Source organism: Lissotriton helveticus, chromosome 6, assembly GCF_964261635.1.
Source record: "Lissotriton helveticus chromosome 6, aLisHel1.1, whole genome shotgun sequence".
NCBI classification, from domain to species: Eukaryota; Metazoa; Chordata; class Amphibia; order Caudata; family Salamandridae; genus Lissotriton; species Lissotriton helveticus.
Window position 1 is genome coordinate 1925525544 of NC_136067.1, and position 18561 is coordinate 1925544104.

Genomic DNA, 18561 nt, shown 5'->3' on the forward strand with positions numbered 1-18561 from the left:
AATTTATTCATTCCAGCATATCAAATCATTTTTTTATAAAACTATTTTTTTTTTTTTTTTTAGTATTTTGTAGTTTTCATGATCCAGTGCTCACAAATAAGTGAAAGAAGGTGATCTAGTGAGTGGGAGAAGGTAAAAACATGCAACTCTTAAAAACATCACAATGAACTCCTATTGATGAATTTATATAATAATACCAGGAGTTAATTTAGTTATGAAGTCGACGGTGTTTCGATCTCAGACAGTTGAGATCATCATCAGGATAGGTGTGTGAGCACCTACTATGAGGCTGTAGGACAGCTAATTAGCCAGCTCTAGTTGATGAGGCCCTAGTTGGGATGGCATAGTACTTGTGTAAGGTTGGTTTGGAGCAGTGATCATGCGAGATAGCTCGTTTGGACATATCTCTAAGAGTAATCGGAAGTCACAAGCGGATGGCACTACTTGTAATTGTGGTTCAATTAATGCGGCGATCAGTCATACAGTTTCATCGGTACGTAGCTCAGAGAAGTGAATTGAACTACAATTACAAGTAGTGTTCTTTAGTTTTGTCAATTAATAAAAAGATATACAATACCCAATTGGTAATGAGCTCATAAGGCCAAGGTTTGGCCTACTACATATCTAAAAAGAAACATTACCAATTGTGTATTTTATATGTTTTTATTCATTGACAAAACTAAAGAACACTCACATCATAGTTGATTCACGATAGGAGTGGCAAAAGGAATCATCACATGGTCCTGACCAAATGCCTTGGGGTAGGGCTTGAAACATTTAGATCTATGAAATACATGCACATAACCGCATGTTTTTAATCTTATCCCCATTTTTAACCATACCATCAAGAAGTAAGAATAAATCATTTTCCCTACTAAGCCAGGTAATTTTTACCCCTTTTGTCTCACTAGATAAGACCCTCCCACTTTTAATCTCTCTATACTTCATAGTATATGATCAACGTGCTCCCACAATTCATCAGTCATAGCATAACTCGTTCCGCAGCGGGATGGGAAGAACCCTATCATGAGGCATGCCTCCAAGGGGAAACCCTGGCGGGTGAGGGTTCTTTTAAGAAAACCTTCTGTTTTCTATTGAACACAAGAGTGGAATGATAGTCCAATCAAACCGACGGACTCTCTTTGGTTACTACAGTACCCATAGGAGGCTGAGTCCTCTGTTTTTCTGACCTCTACCTCCCTCTTCTTTTGATGAAGTAAGTTGAGGGCTGACAATGCAACAACCAACTCATGTATGACTAATACAAAGCCAATCCCAGAGTAAGTGAGTGAATATCTTAGCACACCAGCCATTCTTGTTCTTGACATCAGTTTGTGTCCTTCTGTCAGCATCGAAACTCTGGTAAGGTTTATGATATGGAGGTAACAGCGAACTGAATTTTCTTCTCTGCCTATAGTTTCATCAACATTCTGTTAATTTTAATAGATGAGTTATGTTAATGACTTTTGAAACTCTATTTTATAATCTTCTACAAATGCATTTTCAGGGAAGATACTCAAAGTATTCAGTCTGAGTCAATGAGGGGGTCAATTAGATTACGTTCACACACATGATTGCAAGAAAGGAAACACGGGTTTGGTTACCTAAACAGATGCCAGGTACTCCTGTCATACTTGAGTCGCCTTCTCATGTAATGGTGGAAGGTCTTGGATGGTGCTGAGTGTAGAGTGTTTGGAGATGATGCTTGGATTCAGGTTGGCATTTCCACAACACCCTGGAAATAAAGACTTTACAGGGAAGCAGGTGTATGTGTCTATTATGCCTAAGCAAGGCATGTTCCATCAGTTTGCTTCATTGGAGTAACATTACCTTCAGATGGATATAGCTGAATCTCAGCAGCAACACGCCTAGACTCCTGTTATACTTTCTTTACTTAGAAACATTCAAGACCTTAAAGACTGGCAGAAATACACAGAGGACAATAATTTTATAGTGATTCTGTGGCGTTTGCTTCTGTTGTATTAACCTTATTAGCATGGAAAAATACCATTTGATGGCAGACAAAGAACTTCAAATCCTTCAAGCCTGTCCTGTTGTTGTTACCAATGATAATCCTGACGTGATGTCTAGGTTTGCTATGGTTATGGCCTGTTTGGGAAGTTACAAGCTTTCTGGTGAGCAAGCCCTGACTTTAAATGTATTGCTGCAGGCTTTCTGCCCCAAGTACATACACTACATCAGGAGAATCCTTGGCAATGTGTTTTATTGAATGATTAGTGTTATCTTTCTGCGACCTCTTCCCATCCTTTTTATTAATCTATCTGAGCATGGACCTCTCCTCCAACTCATCAAGTTTATTGTCTCAAGACAGATACCTTTTAATGCTTTACTATGATGTCAGTGCATCTACTTCCGGACTGACTGCATCCTGCAGGGTACTACATTCCAGAAATGTAGTCATTCCTATCAAAAGAAATGGTTGCTACAATATATTTTTCTTAATGGTGACGAACTTCCTTAGAATGTTTGTGTCTTTTACCTAAGACTTTCTCAAAGTGAGCAGGCATAACACTCAGCCTCTTTGTTTAGCATAGAATTTTATTGTTATAGAATAACTGTGCTAGAACAGAGGTTGCATGATGTGTTTGGGGATCTGTGTAAAAGTGAAAAATGCACTGATTAGGAATTTTGCTGACTAACTCATGAAGAGAAATAAAGAATTTAGATTTGTATTGATAGTAATGAAGAAACAAATGAAACGAATATCAAAATGATGAAAAACAATAAGTATTAACTTAATCATGACCTTAACCTTAATCCTTACCATAACCCAATGAGTGAACCTTTTCTATTTGAACAGTAAAGCAAAGAATACTTGTTTACAATGTTATTTACTTGTTATTGAGTACCCTTTACAATTTGATGTTCTCGTGTTTCTTCATTTTCTCTCTCTCTTTTTTTCATTTTTGGTTTTTCATTTTCACATTATACAGTTTTTTTCTGCCTCACGCCCATCTTGTGAATGTTCAAAAGGACAAACTGTATACATATAAGGGTCTTCACTTGTGTTTTGATTTTTGTTTACTACTTGGTGTCAGCAATATTAAAATAAATGACCCATTATTAGTATTTTTCCATTGCAGAACCTGACTTCTCCTATTTGGATGCACTTGCTCCATATCAACCCCTGGCCATGAAATGTGTCTACTGTCCCATCGACACAAGACTTAACTTCATTCAAGTGTCCAAACTTCTGAAGGAAGTGCAGGTAAAAGATCTCTCTTTCCCGTGACATGCAGCTCCCACATCAGATAGTATTTGTGCCTTGATTGTACAGACCTGAATAATAGCATTCTTCACCATTACTTGAGTCAAAGTGCAAACAATCAGAGCTTCGGCCAGCATTAGTAGAATAATACCTGAAAATGGCCTGAAGGAGGGCTGTGTGCTTGCCTCAACACTCTTTCATCTTTCTATTGTTGACCTACTTAACATCCACCAATTGATATTCTCCAAAGTTGGGCTCATTAATGTTCACAGTTCTGATGTACGCAGACAACTTGGTCATTTTGGATGAGATGTCCTTTGGTCTAAAGAGACTGATAAACAACTCTTATGTTTTCACTCTGAAAGTATTTGAATATTAATATAAATAAAACTAAGATTTTGAGGTTTGTTAGAGGAAGAAGGAGATACATGTGGGTTATCAGTGCTAGTAAAGGTAAAGCACTATTGTCATTTGGGCATTATAATTTCCAATACACAATCCAGGCAGACTCAAGTGAGTAGTTTGCCTGATCAGTTGCTATCAATTTGTAGAGCAAAAAATATGTTTAGCAACAAATGTGAAGGATTATCAGTGAAACCTATGTCTTACTCAAGAAAAATGTCTGTCTTTGATGGTGAATGCATGTGTGGTGTGTGGTGTGTGATGGAACCTTGAACAGTAATTTTAATACTATATGATGGAACACTTTGAGACTTTATTTTAAAATCGTTGACAAAATTATGCTATTTTATAATCGCAAAAAGAACAATTGACGGACAGAATGCAGAACAATGTCATACATTCACCCCAGTACAGAGATCTGGGCCTAAATCCATCGTTGTTTTGCTCACCATGCCATTCCAGTTTAGACCCAGCCATATGCAAATTAGTCTTGGCCCTGCGCCCAATGGGAACAGTCCAGCTCGAACTGCTAGGCCAGGTCCTCCCTGGACTGGAAACAAGCATCCTAGGACCGGTTTCGGGCTCACTGTGCCACTGGAATCAAGCTACCTTGGCTGAAGAGGGGTGAAACCGGTCCCAGGATGCTTGTTTCTGGTCCAGGGAGAACCTGGCTTGGCAGTTCGGGCTGGACTGTTCCCATGAGGCACTGGGTCAAGACTGATTTGCATATGGCCACGTCTAAACTGGGGTGGCATGGTGAGCAAAAGAATGATGGATTTAACCCAGATCTCTTGACTGAGGTGAATGTTTTGATTTGTTCTGCATTCCGTCCATCAATTGTGTGTCTTTAGCTTTCTCGCCCTAAGTGCGCCAGGTATGCCCTGACGCGGGTCCTGGGCTCACTGTGCCATGGGAATCAAGCTATCCTGGCTGAAGAGGGGTGAAACCCCGAAATCAGTCCTAGGATGCTTGTTTCCGGTCCAGGGAGGACCTGGCTTGGCAGTTCGGGCTGGACTGTTCTCATGAGGCACTGGGTCAAGACTGATTTGCATATGGTCAGGTCTAAACTGGGGTGGCATGGTGAGCAAAAGAATGATGGATTTAACCCAGATCTCTTGACTGAGGTGAATGTTTTGATTTGTTCTGCATTCCGTCCATCGATTGTGTGTCTTTGGCTTTCTCACCCTAATTGCACCAGGTATGCCCAGACGTGGGTCCTGGGCTCATTGTGCCACGGGAATCAAGCTATCCTGGCCGAAGAGGGGTGAAACCCCGAAACCAGTCCTAGGATGCTTGATTCTGGCCCAGGGAGGACCTGGCTTGGCAGTTCGGACTGGACTGTTTCCATGAGGCACAGGGTCAAGACTGATTTGCATATGGCCAGGTCTCTGTGTAAAATGGTATTAAACTGGTTCTCCTTAATTGGCATATACGATTTACTGGTAAGTCCCTAGTAAAGTGCACTGAGTGTGCCAGGGCCAGTAAATCAAATGCTACTAGTGGGCTTGCACCACTGATTGTGCCACCCACATGAGTAGCCCTGAAAAAGTATTTCAGACCTGCCATTACAGTGTATGTGCACAGGTTTAAACTGCCATGTCGACCTGGCAAGTACACCTAATTGCCAGGCACTAACCTTCCCTTTTCTTACATGTAAGGCACCCCTATGGTAGGCCCAAAGTACCCCTATGGGCAGGGTGCAGTGTATATGAAAGGTAGGACATGAACTGGTGTGTCTGACATGTCCTGTTAGTGAAATCCTACCAATTTCGTTTTTCACTATTTAAAGGCTATCTGCCCCATAGGATAAAATGGGAGATACTTTGTAACCTCCTACAAGTATAACTTCCCATTGGGACAAGATGAAAAAATAAAGTTTAGGCTCTCTGAACTCAGAATTTAATAACATATCTTTTAGTAAAGATGGTTTTTAAATTGTGTTTTGAAAATTGTACTTTCAGAAAGTAGGCATTTTCGTTAACCATTCTGTCTGTTTGTGTATTGACTGTCTGGTTTTGGAGGTGACTGGGGCTGGGGATGTGCATTCACTGTGTACAGCCACTGGGGGGACGGGGGTTGAGGTGTGCCTGGCCCTTCCTGGATGACTCAGAGCTGAGCTGAATGGGGCTTGGCTGCATTTAGAGTTGTAGGAGGAGATTTCCTTGCACCAGGGTAGGGCCTGTCCCCCTTGCGCAATGCTGTCTCCACCCCCTGTGGTCATACTGCACCCATGAGGACCGAACTGGTTTGGACTGGGCTCAGAGTCCCTTGCACAAAGAGAACAAAGACAACATTGGGTATTAGTACTAGACCTTAAACCCCAGAACTTTAGATCACTTCTAGTCTCAAGAGGAAACTTTGCCAAGGAGAAGAGCTGTGAGGAGAAGTGCTTCCCCTTTTCTGTGTGGGGTTGGCCTGCAGTTACTGTTTCTGCCAAGGAAAGGACAAAGACTGGAACTTTCCTGTGAACCTTCTTGAAGAAGATCTCCAAGGGCCTTTGTGTGCTGGCCTCCTGTTCTGAAGTTTCAGGGACACAAAGACTTCACCCCTAGCTCCCCTGAACTCTGCTGCTGAGAGTTCTGACCTGCCAGGGGGTGCCATTTCCAGTTGTGGGCCTCTATAGGCTGTTCCTGCTGTTGGAAGCTGGAAGAAACCTGAGGAACTGAAGAAATCGATGCATCGCTCTTCATGTGGCTGTTTTTCCTAACGCATGGCTGTGCCACTGCCGAGACGACACAGCGCCTGACGTGCCTGCAAAAAATGGCGCGTCGTGGGATCGCGGCTGAAGAAACCAACACCACCGCAGCAATCCCCAATGCATCTCAGTTTTCCGCGCTTCGAAACTGTACAGCAAGTTTTCCCAACGCATCACCCATCTTGGAGTCGACTCATCACTTCCCCATACAGTCCGGATTAGGCATATTACTTCTCCTGCGTGCAGCAGAACTGTTGCATCGCCTTCCCAAAAACTCGGGAACTTATTTATTTATTTTTATTTTTATTTAAAGAGTTTTATGTAGCGCTGGCTAGACCCGAAGGTATCAGAGCGCTTTACATGAGAATCAACAATTTAACAGAAAAAGTTCAACAAATTACACAATACATCAAAAAATAGGCAATACAATTAGGAAAGGAGAGAGGAAAGTAGTGGAGGGGGCAGGGGAGGTGAGAAAGGGAGGATAAGGGAAGAGACAAAAAGGAGAGACGAAAAGAAGTCTGTCTAAAGACCGACTGGGTAGGTGACGACCAAGGAGGGAATCCACGGCCCATCATCCCTATAGTTAAACCAGGTAGCTCCATCGGGCATCAGACAAAATAGTTCAGTCTCAATACATTGAGAGAGGAGAGAAGGAGATACATAAATAGAGGGAGGATGCGGGAGGAGACGACAGGAGAGACGAAAGGAAGTGCAACAATGTGGTTCAACAATATAACAGAAAAAGATCAACAATTACACATGACATCATACAATCAGCAATACATAAGAGAAAGGAGAGAGAAATGTAGTGGGGGTAGGGGAGGTGAGAAAGTGAGGATAAGGGAAGAGACAACCGTAGAGACGAAAGGAAGCCTGTCTAAAGACCGACTGGGTAGGTGACGACCAAGGAGGGAATCCACGGCCCATCTCCCCTATAGCTAAACCATCGGGCATCAGACAAAATAGTTCGGTCTCAAGTGTCGAGGGAAGAGGTTCACAGAAAAACAGGGTGGGGACAAAGGGCAGGGGCAGGTGAGGGCAGAGGACAGAAGCTGGAAAGAGTAGGAGCGCAGAGGGGAGAGGGAGTCCAAAGTCAATCTCCCCTATAGCTCGCGAGGTAGCTCCACCGGGCATCATACAAAAGTAGCTAGGCCTCAGCTGTCTAGGGAAGTAAGCAGGGAAAAGGACCAGGTGGGTGACCTTTCTGCCATGGCTGCTTTGTTTGGGTGCCTCCCGGTGTATACCAGAATTGTGCTGGGTCACTGAGACTCTTTATATCGTTGTGTCTTTGTCTTGTTGCACCCCTCCTTCTTGTTGCTGTTAACCTGGCAGCTTCCTGTAGTCCGGTTTTAAGATGGTTGCCTCCTGTGCCCCCCTGTGTGACCTGTGGTGTCTTGTCTCCTTTTGGTGTCCCCTCTCTGCGGCTGTTTGGCCTTGTGAATTTTGATGAATCTACAGGTAGTTTGTGTAGAATCACGCATCCATAGTTTTCTATGGACTCAGTTGCTTGAAAAGTCAAATTCGTATTACCCGTATGTTGGATTTTTGTTATTTTGGTCTTGTTGAGTAAAGATAAAGATACTTTATTTTTTCTAAACTTGTGTGGTGTCCATTTGTGGTGTTATCACTATATTAATGTGCATTTTGAGTACAAATACTTTACACATTGCCTTCGGGATAAGTCCCCAGGGGGGGAGCAGGGTTTATCTAAAGTGGGTTTCCCCCTTACCCTGACTAGAAGCAAGGGTCCCTATTTGGACAAAGGTACCTACTTCTACCAACTAGAGACCCCCATTTCTAACACTCCCATTATCCGTTATATTGAGGACGTTACAACATTGAGCACATGGAAGAAATGTAAGGAGTTGTAGGGATGAATGCCTCGGACATGAGCCCCTATTTACACAACGTAATTGTGCCAATGCTGCCTAAGAGTCACCATGACTATTTGCACTACCATTTGAGACACTTAGGCCCTAATTATGAGTTTCACTGTACTTGGGTGATTTTATTGCACAGTAAAATTGAATGTGAGTTCACTGATAAGATTACATGCAATTACAATTAAAACCACACGGAATAAGGAATTACCATGTGGGACGATGTTACTGGCCATAAAACTACATGGAATCCACTATTCCATGCAGTTTACTGCATACTTGTACCACCTGCTCTGAGCATATGCGGGAGCCTGTGTGTTGGGTGGTGGGTGTGCAGGGAGAGTAGGCAAGGAAAGGAGAAGTGTGTTTTTAGGGCTCGGCCTACGCCTCCTGCGTCAGCAGGGGAGGCGGAGCTCCGAGCTCCTTATGTTAGGGCTTCTGGATAGTGCAGGAAAAATTCCTCAGTGCGCGAGCATGTTTCGTGGTGTTCTGTGCCATCTGCATGGCAATTCGTCCTCTCACAGCTGTGTTTTTGTAAGGCTTCACGCAATAGGCCCTAGGAATATTGCTCTCTCTATTTCCTGCATATCCCGTGCCAGAACGCGCCTGAGATGCCATAAATTCCCAATTACCAGATGTCAGGGTCCGTTCGCGCATTCACGAGTCTGTAGTTTTGTTGAGCTGTAAGTGCGCGCATGCTGTCTCCCCGGCCAGGAGAATGCCATGAATTCTCAATTACGAGCTGTCAGAGGTGCCGGTAATTGAAGGCAGATGGCAGGCTTTTCGCGTATTTCCAAAAGGCATTTAGTAATAGGAAAATGCTGTGAAATCTGCTGGTCCACTTCTCTGTAATCCAGATATTCGAAGTAGCAGATTTTGGCCTGGACCACTACAGAAGTGCCCTGCGCAGAACCATAACGTACTTCTAGCATCTGTGCCTCAAAATAGTATGAATTGTCTTTTTGTTTTTTTCAGTGTTCAAATTTTACAGGCTCACAAGTATATGTTACTTGGCACCGTAGAGCTAGAAATAATTGACTTGTAAATAGACGCTGAAGTACCTTTTGAAATGGCTCCCATTATGCAACACATGGATATTCTCCATGATGAAGCGCAGGTACTTCGTGGAGCTGCCATGGATCAGTTCTTTCCTATTAGTACACATAGTCACCTTGAAATAATGTTTTTTTAAGTATTTTTTGTTAAAAGGGTGAGATAATTTGGGTGAAAAGGACATTTCCATGTTGATACACCCACCTGTCTACTACGTTTACTTTATTTTTATTTTATAGGAGCACATTATTATAACTTAAAGACAACTGTCTCTGTCAGCTTCAACAGATGTTTTTGGACACCTTGTGAGTTTCAAAGAATCAGGCCTTTTCTCTCCTAAATCCGCAGTATCCCTGGCCAGCTCTGCATTCACCCATGAAGGACACAGCTTGTTAATGTGTTATGAGGCAGAGGCTAATATGATTTTCCCTTTCTGCCCTGCACCTTAGCTTTTGGACTGCTGGCGGACTTTCTGCTGTGGCAATCCTTGGCTAAAAACAGGAAACATGCTATCCACTTCCAATAACTATTGTGAAAATGATTAATTAAGAAGGGTAACTTGAATTGCCTCATGATTTAAGTAAACAGGAAATCGAAGCCCAGGGAAACGTGATGCACTCGTTGCCAGCTAGCCAGCACGGCTGCAATACCCTGCCTGAGTAAAAAATAAATTCATTCTTTTCAGAGCTCCATATTCCATTATATATCTATTACCGCCCTTTCACAACACCATGAACGATAATAACGTGAATGTGTGACTTATAATGGCTGAAAAAGATTTCAACTTCCAATCAGCGGGGTGCATGTTGTGAATGTATTCAACAAAACCGAACAGCAAATTCTTGGAGGTGAGTATAAAACGCTTCTGTCACCCATAAAGGTGCACCAGTACTGGGGAGGGTAGGGAAAGGGAGGGACAAAGCAACAGGTATGCTTTTTGGTGGCACAAATTGTTGAAAAGGCCCTCCGTGAACGTTTTTATAATTTGATACTGTTGACTTTTAAAATTACCCGAATGAGAGATATCTCTCAACTAGGAGGCTTCAGCAAAATACACATCAGGGTGTGCTCAAAATTACATGAAATTAGCCTAGCATTAAGCGTCGGATTAGTCGAGGCAAAATATTATAATTGATTTGTGCAAAAAAATAAATAGCACTTAAAGATTCTTGTCAATTATGCATGACAATACCCTGAATACTCAACAGATTGTACCATGATCAGCATTAGAAAATCCACAAATAAGCACCAAGCTATGTAAGAAAAAGCATTAGCTTCTCATTCAAAAATTAGAATTTGCTCAAACATATTCAATTAGACTCCAGCACATGGCACCACTGTATCACCCGCGTCACAAATATATCGGCCTTCAAACGTGTGCATTCTTTTCCCATTTAGTGCTGTGTGCAGCTGTGTGCTGTAGAGTGCTGTGTGCTGTAGAGTGCTGTGTGCTGAAGAGTGCTGTGTGCTGTGTCCTGTAGAGTGTTGTGTCCTGTAGAGTGCTGTGTCCTGTAGAGTGCTGTGTGCTGTAGAGTGGTGTGTGCTGTAGAGTGATGTGTGCTGAGAGTGCAAAGTGCAGATTCAGAGTGCAGATTCAGAGTGCAGAGTGCAGTTTCAGAGTGCAGTTTCAGAGTGCAGTTTCAGAGTGCAGTTTCAGAGTGCAGTTTCAGAGTGCAGTTTCAGAGTGCAGTTTCAGAGTGCAGTTTCAGAGTGCAGATTCAGAGTGCAGATTCAGAGTGCAGAGTGAGACTGCAGAGTGCAGATTGAGACTGCAGAGTGCAGATTGAGACTGCAGAGTGCAGATTGTGAGTGCAGAGTGCAGATTGTGAGTGCAGAATGTGAGTGCAGAGTGCATTTTGAGAGTGCAGAGTGCAGTTTGAGAGTGCAGTTTGAGAGTGCAGATTGAGAGTGCAGATTGAGAGTGCAGATTGAGAGTGCAGATTGAGAGTGCAGATTGAGAGTGCAGATTGAGAGTGCAGATTGAGAGTGCAGATTGAGAGTGCAGAATGTGAGTGCAGAGTGCATTTTGAGAGGGCCTGTCTTGCAGAAAAGCCACCTGGACTGTCGGAGGACCCTAATGCCGATGCATTGGCCCTAGACAAGTGGATCGCGGCAGCAGTAGTGTCTTCTGCTCCTGCCAGACTTTCCAAGTCACTGAGAAAATCTCATTCCGCTCCATGGTTTTCGGAGTCCCTTAGGACACTGAAAAGCAGCTGTAAACGCTTAGAGCACCAGTGGAGGGTTGATTACACTGTTGCTGCTAAGCTGGCTTATAAAGCCTCCTTGAAAGAGTTGCACAGAGCAATTAAGGTGGCTAGAAAGGATTATATAGCTACACAGATTAATAACTCGGACAAACCAGGCAAAGAACTGTTTAAGGTGGTTAATTCCTTCCTTAAACCCCGGGAACTAGTGATTAACACGCAGCCATCGCGCTTACTATGTGAGGAACTCTCTGACTTTTTTGACAATAAAATTTGTGTGGTCTACAACTCTTTCACAGATGTAGTAGAAACAATCAAAACAGCGGTCATAGAGAGTAGAGGCCCAGATTCTTTTTTATCTTGCTTCACCCCTATTTCTCAGCAGGAGGCATTGGCAGAGATGCTGACGTGCAGGTCAGGTTCTCCAGGGGACCCATTCCCCGCCCCTCCCCCCAAACTATGGAAGGAATTAGACACTCTGCTGTTCATGTGTTATTACATATTTGGAACACCTCTCTTGGTTCTGGCATCTTCCCTGATTTATGGAAGCATGCCACACTTCTGCCTCTGAAGAAAAAACCCAATGTTGATTCTGGGGTGCTATCTAACTACAGACCTATTTCTTTATTGCTGGAGCCAGCCAAGATGCTGGAAAAGGATGTCCAGCGACAATTGACTAAATTCGTTGAGAGCGATAACATTTTACATGACACTCAATCTGGCTTCCGTACCGGTTTTAGCACAGAGACGGTCCTCTTTGAGGTGGCGGAATCAGTGAGGTTGGCGGTAGATTCGGGGCATCAGCTATGCTGGTGCTCCTGGATCTATCTGCCGCATTTGATATGGTAGACCATAATATTTTGGTTTGACGCCTCCAGCATTAGGGGAACCGTCCTTGAGTGGGTGAGGTCATTCCTCCACAAGCTGACTCCAAGGGTTGCATCTGAAAGAGACACGTTAGTATTAGATTCCTTACCTTAGAATATCCCCAGGCGTCAGACTGGATCCGGAAATTTTTGCGTAGCAGTACCCTTGCGCGTCGGTAGGCGTCGTCTGCGGGTCCGTCGTCGGCGCCGTGATGACGTCGTCGGAGTACTTAGACGCCGCCTCCGCGTGCTGACGTCAGTTCTTCTTTTTTCCGCGCCAGCAAGCGCAGATCTGGAAAAAGCAGTAACCCTAGTCACTTTTTGACTAACTTTTTTGATTCTATTTCGAGTCTCTCGACTCCGACACGGTGCCTTTAGGGATGCCCGGCTTCAAACCTTGTGACGATTGCGACCGGCTGATGTCGGTCACGGATCCTCACCGCGTCTGTTTGTCGTGTTTGGGCGTCGACCACGACGACAAGACCTGCTCCGACTGCCGGGCCCTCTCTTCGAAAGCCAGGCAGGAGCGGTCCCGTAGGCGCCTCGAACTCCGGCAGTCGGCCCCGCACCGTGAGAGGTCCCGATCCCATGGGAGGTCGAGGGACAGGTCGCGGGCTCGGAGCCATCACAGCTCCGAGAGTAGGCCGCACTCCTCCGGGTCGAAGTCGTCGTCAGGTAAGAGGCACAAGAAGTCCAAGCGGCGTCATCGCTCCTCGGACTCCCCCCGACGCTCGCGCGATGCGGCCGGGGGTTCGGGTGACACCGCCCACGCGGCTCCGTCGGAGTCGCGGGCGCCGCGTGCAGCTCCACACCCTCCGGTCCCTGGGCTGAACGCGACACCGGAGGAGGTCGAGCGCTTCCTCATGGCCATGGCCATGAGGAACCTCTCTCCGACGGGCTCCGCGGCGCCTTCGGGCCCAGCGGACCCGTCTGGGGGCCCTGGCGGGTCGGCGGCTCCGGCCCCGATGCCGTCGGGTGCTTTGGCCCCGCCGATGCCTTCGGGCCCGGCGCCGCAGGTCCCCGTTATCCCGGCGCCGAGGGGTCCAATTGTTCCGCGGCCGCCGGCGCCTTCGGGCCCGGTGCCGCAGGATGCCGCTGGTCCTCCTTCGGGATCTGGTTCGTCGCCGGTGGATCTGACGACCTCCCCGACGTCGGACCCTCAGGTGTCGCCTCCGGCGCCGGCCTCGGGCGGCGCCGTCCCCGGTTCCACCTTCGTTCCTGTTCCGGCGTCGGGACGGCCCCGATGGGCGCCGCTCCAGATGCCGGTTGGAGAGTTCTCTCTCTACGAGCAGGCCCCATTGGTTGAGAACCCTGAATTTCAGGAGATGGGTGATGAAGAGGACTGGGAGGGGTCTGAGGACCCTCTGACCAAGGAGTGTCAGTCTCATGAGGACTGGACAGGAGACCTTGGGGAGGCCAGTGGCCTGGACACCTCTCCAGACACTGGTTTTGTCTCCCCTCCTTCCGTGACATCGGAGGAGGGGGCAACTTATAGTGTGGTGCTGATGAGGGCTGCCAAGGCCTTGGGCCTTGAGCTCCCCGTCGCGGCCGTGAGGACTAACCTCCTCACTGAGGTCCTTAAACCGCAGTCAAGCTCGGCCGAGCCTCTGCTGCCTTTTAATGAGGCCTTGACCGACGTTCTGCTGGGCACTTGGTCCAAGCCCGCTACGGGTTCGCCCGTAGATAGGAACGTGGCCAGACGCCACCGCCCGGCCCCGGGCGACCCATGTTTCCTGTCCTCCCACCCTACCCCCGAGAGCCTGGTCATCCAGGCCTCCAATTCCCAGACCGCATTCCCGGCCGCTCCCCCGGACCGGGAATCCAAGAGGTATGACCAGTATGGGAAGAAGATCTTCTCATCAATTAGCCTCGGCCTGCGGTCTTCTAACACCGCCTGCCTCTTGGGACGTTACACCCACTCTGTGTGGGATAAGGTCGCGGAAGTGCTGCCAGAGTGTCCGTTGGAGGTACGGGCCAAACTCGGCCAAGCCCTTGTGGAGGGCCGGGATGCAGCCAAATATTCCATCCGGTGTGGGCTGGATACCACTGACTCGCTGGGTAGAGCAATGGCAACGACGGTGGCGGTCAGACGCCACGCCTGGCTGAGGTCCGCCAACTTCTCGTCCAGAACACGCTTATGGACATGCCGTTCGATGGCCGTCGCCTCTTTGGCGACAAGGCAGACCATGCGCTTGAGCGTTTTAAGGACTCCAGGGCTACGGCCAAGTCCTTAGGCCTCTCGGGCCAGCGCCAGCAATCGGCTGCCTATCACTCCTTTCGTGGCCACGGGAGGGGTGCGCCCACACGTGCCGCCAGCCACGCACCGCAGGGCAATACCCAACGCGGTGGCGGCCGTGGGAACCGCCGTCCAGGTGGTCAGGGGCAGCGGCGAGGTCAGGCCACACCTTCCCCCGCAGCATCCGCCTCTAAACCCTCCTAGTCCGTGCTTTCAGGCCCATGTGACGCCAGTGGGAGGCAGGGCTCGCCATCACCACCTTCACTGGCGCACTGTCACGTCGGACAGGTGGGTGCTGCAAATCGTCCGAAGGGGCTACTCCCTCCCCTTCGAGGCGACTCCTCCAGCCATGCCACCGCAGAACCACCGTGTATCGGAGGATCACTTGCGACTTCTGCAGGAGGAAGTTACGGCCCTCTTGGCCAAGGGGGCCATCGAGCGCGTTCCTGGGCCAGAAGTAGGGTGTGGTTGCTACTCCCACTACTTTCTGGTACCCAAGATGGGCAAAGGGGGCCTACGCCCTATCTTGGACCTACGGAACGTCAACGGCTTCCTCCGGAAGGAGAAGTTCAAGATGCTGACACTGGCTCAGGTCCTGGCTGCCCTGGACCCAGGAGACTGGATGGTAGCGTTGGACTTGCAGGACGCTTACTTTCATATCCCCGTCCTGCCTGCCCACCGGCGCTACCTGCGGTTCATGGTGGGCCACGAGCACTTTCAGTTTACCGTGCTTCCCTTCGGCCTTACCAGCGGCCCACGGGTGTTCACGAAGGTGATGGCGGTGGTCGCAGCTCATCTGCGCAGGTTAGGGGTTTCAGTCTTCCCCTACCTCGACGACTGGTTGTTGAAGGCGGGCTCGCCCCAGACAGTCGTCAGCCACCTCCAGACGACGGCGGACCTCCTGCACCAGCTGGGGTTTTCCATCAATGTGCCGAAGTCACACCTGTGTCCCTCTCAGAAGCTCCTCTTCATCGGAGCGGTTCTGAACTCGGCGCGGTTTCGGGTTTATCCGCCCGAACAGCGGGTCCGGGATATTCAGGCTCTGATTCCCATCTTTCAGCCGTTATCCCGGGTTTCGGTCAGGTTGACGCTGCGGCTTCTGGGGCTGATGGCCTCCTGCATCCTACTGGTGCATCACGCCAGGTGGCGGATGCGGGCTCTGCAGTGGGACCTGAAGTTTCAGTGGGTCCAGCATCAGGGCAACCTATCCGACCACGTCCTGATCTCGGAGGGCACTGCGAGACAGCTGCAGTGGTGGCTTACGGACCGCGATTGGGTCAGCGGCAGATCCCTCTCCCTTCCCCAACCGGAGCACGTAGTGGTGACGGACGCGTCCCTCCAGGGCTGGGGAGGCCACATGGGAGAGGCGGAGATCAGAGGCCTCTGGTCTCCGGCGGAGACCCGGCTACACATCAACCTGTTGGAGCTCAGGGCGATTCGTCTAGCGCTGAAGGCATTCCTCCCCTCTGTCCGGGGGAGTGTAGTGCAGGTGTTCACGGACAACACCACCGCCATGTGGTACTGCAACAAACAAGGCGGGGTGGGGTCGTGGATCCTTTGTCAAGAGGCTCTTCGCCTTTGGCAATGGCTGGAACGCCAGGGCGTGACCCTGGTGGCTCAACACCTGGCAGGTTCTCTGAACGCCAGGGCGGACGAGCTCAGCCGTCGGTGCATGATGGATCACGAATGGCGTCTGAACTCGGACGTGGCGCAAGGCCTCTTTCAGCGATGGGGAGAGCCTTGGTTAGATTTATTCGCCACCGAAGAGAACGCGCAATGTCATCAGTTCTGCGCGTTGGAATTTCCAAGGCGGCACTCGCTCGGGGACGCTTTTCGTCGCGAGTGGAGTTGCGGTCTGTTGTACGCCTTTCCGCCTATACCACTTCTGCCCAGAGTGCTGAAGAAGATCAAGCGCGACCGGGCCCAAGTCATCCTTGTGGCTCCGGACTGGGCGAGAAGGTACTGGTATCCAGAGCTACTCAGTATGTCAGTCGATTGCCCGGTTCGTCTGCCTCTTCAGGAGGACCTTCTGTCGCAGCAGCAGGGGACGGTCCTCCACCCGAACCTGTCCAGTCTCCACCTCCATGCTTGGAGATTGAGCGGCGACAGTTGAGGCCATTTGACTTGCCTCCTGAAGTCTGTAACATCATTCTGGCAGCCAGGCGTCCCTCCACGAAGTCGGTATACGCCTGCAGGTGGAACAGATTTGTGGCATGGTGCACAGCAAAGTCTGTGGATCCACTTTCTGCCCCTCTTTCTGAGGTTATTCTCTTCCTTCTTTCTCTTGCCCAGCAGGGCTCTGCTCTGGGCACTATCAAGGGCTACCTTTCTGCCCTTTCAGCCTTTCTCAGGCTACCTGATCAGCCTTCTTTGTTCAAGTCCCCTATTGTTAACAGATTTCTTAAGGGCATCACTCACACGTTTCCTCCTGTTCCGTTTGTGATGCCTCAGTGGGACTTGAACCTGGTTTTAACATTCCTGATGTGCGCTCCCTTTGAGCCACTTCACAACTGTCCTCTTCGCCTTCTGACTTTGAAGACTGCTTTCCTGGTTGCCATCACCTCTGCCAGGAGAGTGAGTGAGCTCCAGGCTCTTTCTTGTACTCCACCTTTCCTTTCTGTTCATCCGGACAAAGTGGTGCTTCGTACCAAACCTTCTTTCCTGCCCAAGGTTGTCACGGCCTTTCACATCGGGCAGTCCATCACATTGCCAACCTTCTTTCCGCCACCGCATCCCTCTAAAGAGGAAGAGCGGCTCCACCGTCTGGACCCAAAACGTGCGCTCTCATTCTATTTGGATCGCACACGCCAGTTCCGGGTGGATGACCAACTCTTTGTTGGTTACGTGGGCGCTAAGAAGGGGAAAGCGGTGCACAAGTGGACCATCTCCCGGTGGATCATCCTGTGTATCCAGGCATGCTACTCCTTGGCTAGGAAGGAGCCCCCGGTTGGACTGCGGGCTCATTCTACCCGAGCGACGGCGACCACCACTGCCCTGGGCAGGGGTGTGCCCTTACAAGACATCTGTCAGGCAGCTACGTGGGCATCGCTGCACACGTTTGCGAGACACTACTGCCTGGACAGTCAAGTCCGGAGGGATGGCTTCTTTGGCCGTTCCGTCCTCCAGGACTTTCTGGTGTGATTATTGGTTCGCAGACCCACCACCGGGGTTGGTATTGCTGGGGTATCTATTCTAAGGTAAGGAATCTAATACTAACGTGTCTCTTTCAGATGCACAAGTTACTACTTGTGTAACGATATATCTGTAAGAGACATTAGTTAGTATTAGATTCCTTACCGACCCACCCATCCTCCCCGTTCTGCGAACCAATATATGGGGTTAGGGTTGTCCCCTTCAGGGCCCTAGTTTCAATGGCACCATTGTTGGTTTTTAACATGGCTCTGCGTTTCTGGCGCGGAAAAGCTGTGTCTAAGAACTGACGTCAGCACGCGGAGGCGGCGTCTAAGTAGTCCGACGACGTCATCACGGCGCCCACGACGCCGACGACGGACGCGGAGCCGCAGACGACGCCTACCGACGCGCAAGGGTACTGCTACGCAAAAATTTCCGGATCCAGTCTGACGCCTGGGGATATTCTAAGGTAAGGAATCTAATACTAACTAATGTCTCTTACAGATATATCGTTACACAAGTAGTAACTTGTGCTTTACAACCATATCAGTCTGAGCAGGAGCGCTTGTGGTGTGGGGTGCCCCAAGGATCAGCTTTAAGCCCACTGCTGTTCAACATCTATTTGGCACCCTTGTTTTCACTCGTTGCCAACTTGGGGGTGAAGGCAATATCGTATGCCGATGACACCCAGCTGGTGTTCCCTTTTAAAGACCAGTCGGCTGATTCCTTTAAGAGTTTCGAGAGTTGCCACAATGATGTTGCAATTTGGATGAATAATAATAAATTAAAATTAAATGCCCAAAAAACAGAAGTGATGTTATTCGGGACCAACAAGCTTCCAGACTCGGATTTGTGGTGGCC

The 18561-nt window shown here is 48.5% G+C and overlaps 1 protein-coding gene across 1 annotated transcript in view; it reads left to right on the top strand.

The window, feature by feature from the left end:
• INTS9 (integrator complex subunit 9) overlaps positions 1 to 18561 on the top strand; it is a 393694-nt gene that overhangs the window by 304091 nt on the left and 71042 nt on the right. The window contains exon 13 of the mRNA XM_078649901.1: positions 3105 to 3229. Coding sequence (XP_078506027.1) covers positions 3105 to 3229 — 125 coding nt within the window. The remainder of the gene's footprint in view (positions 1 to 3104; positions 3230 to 18561) is intronic.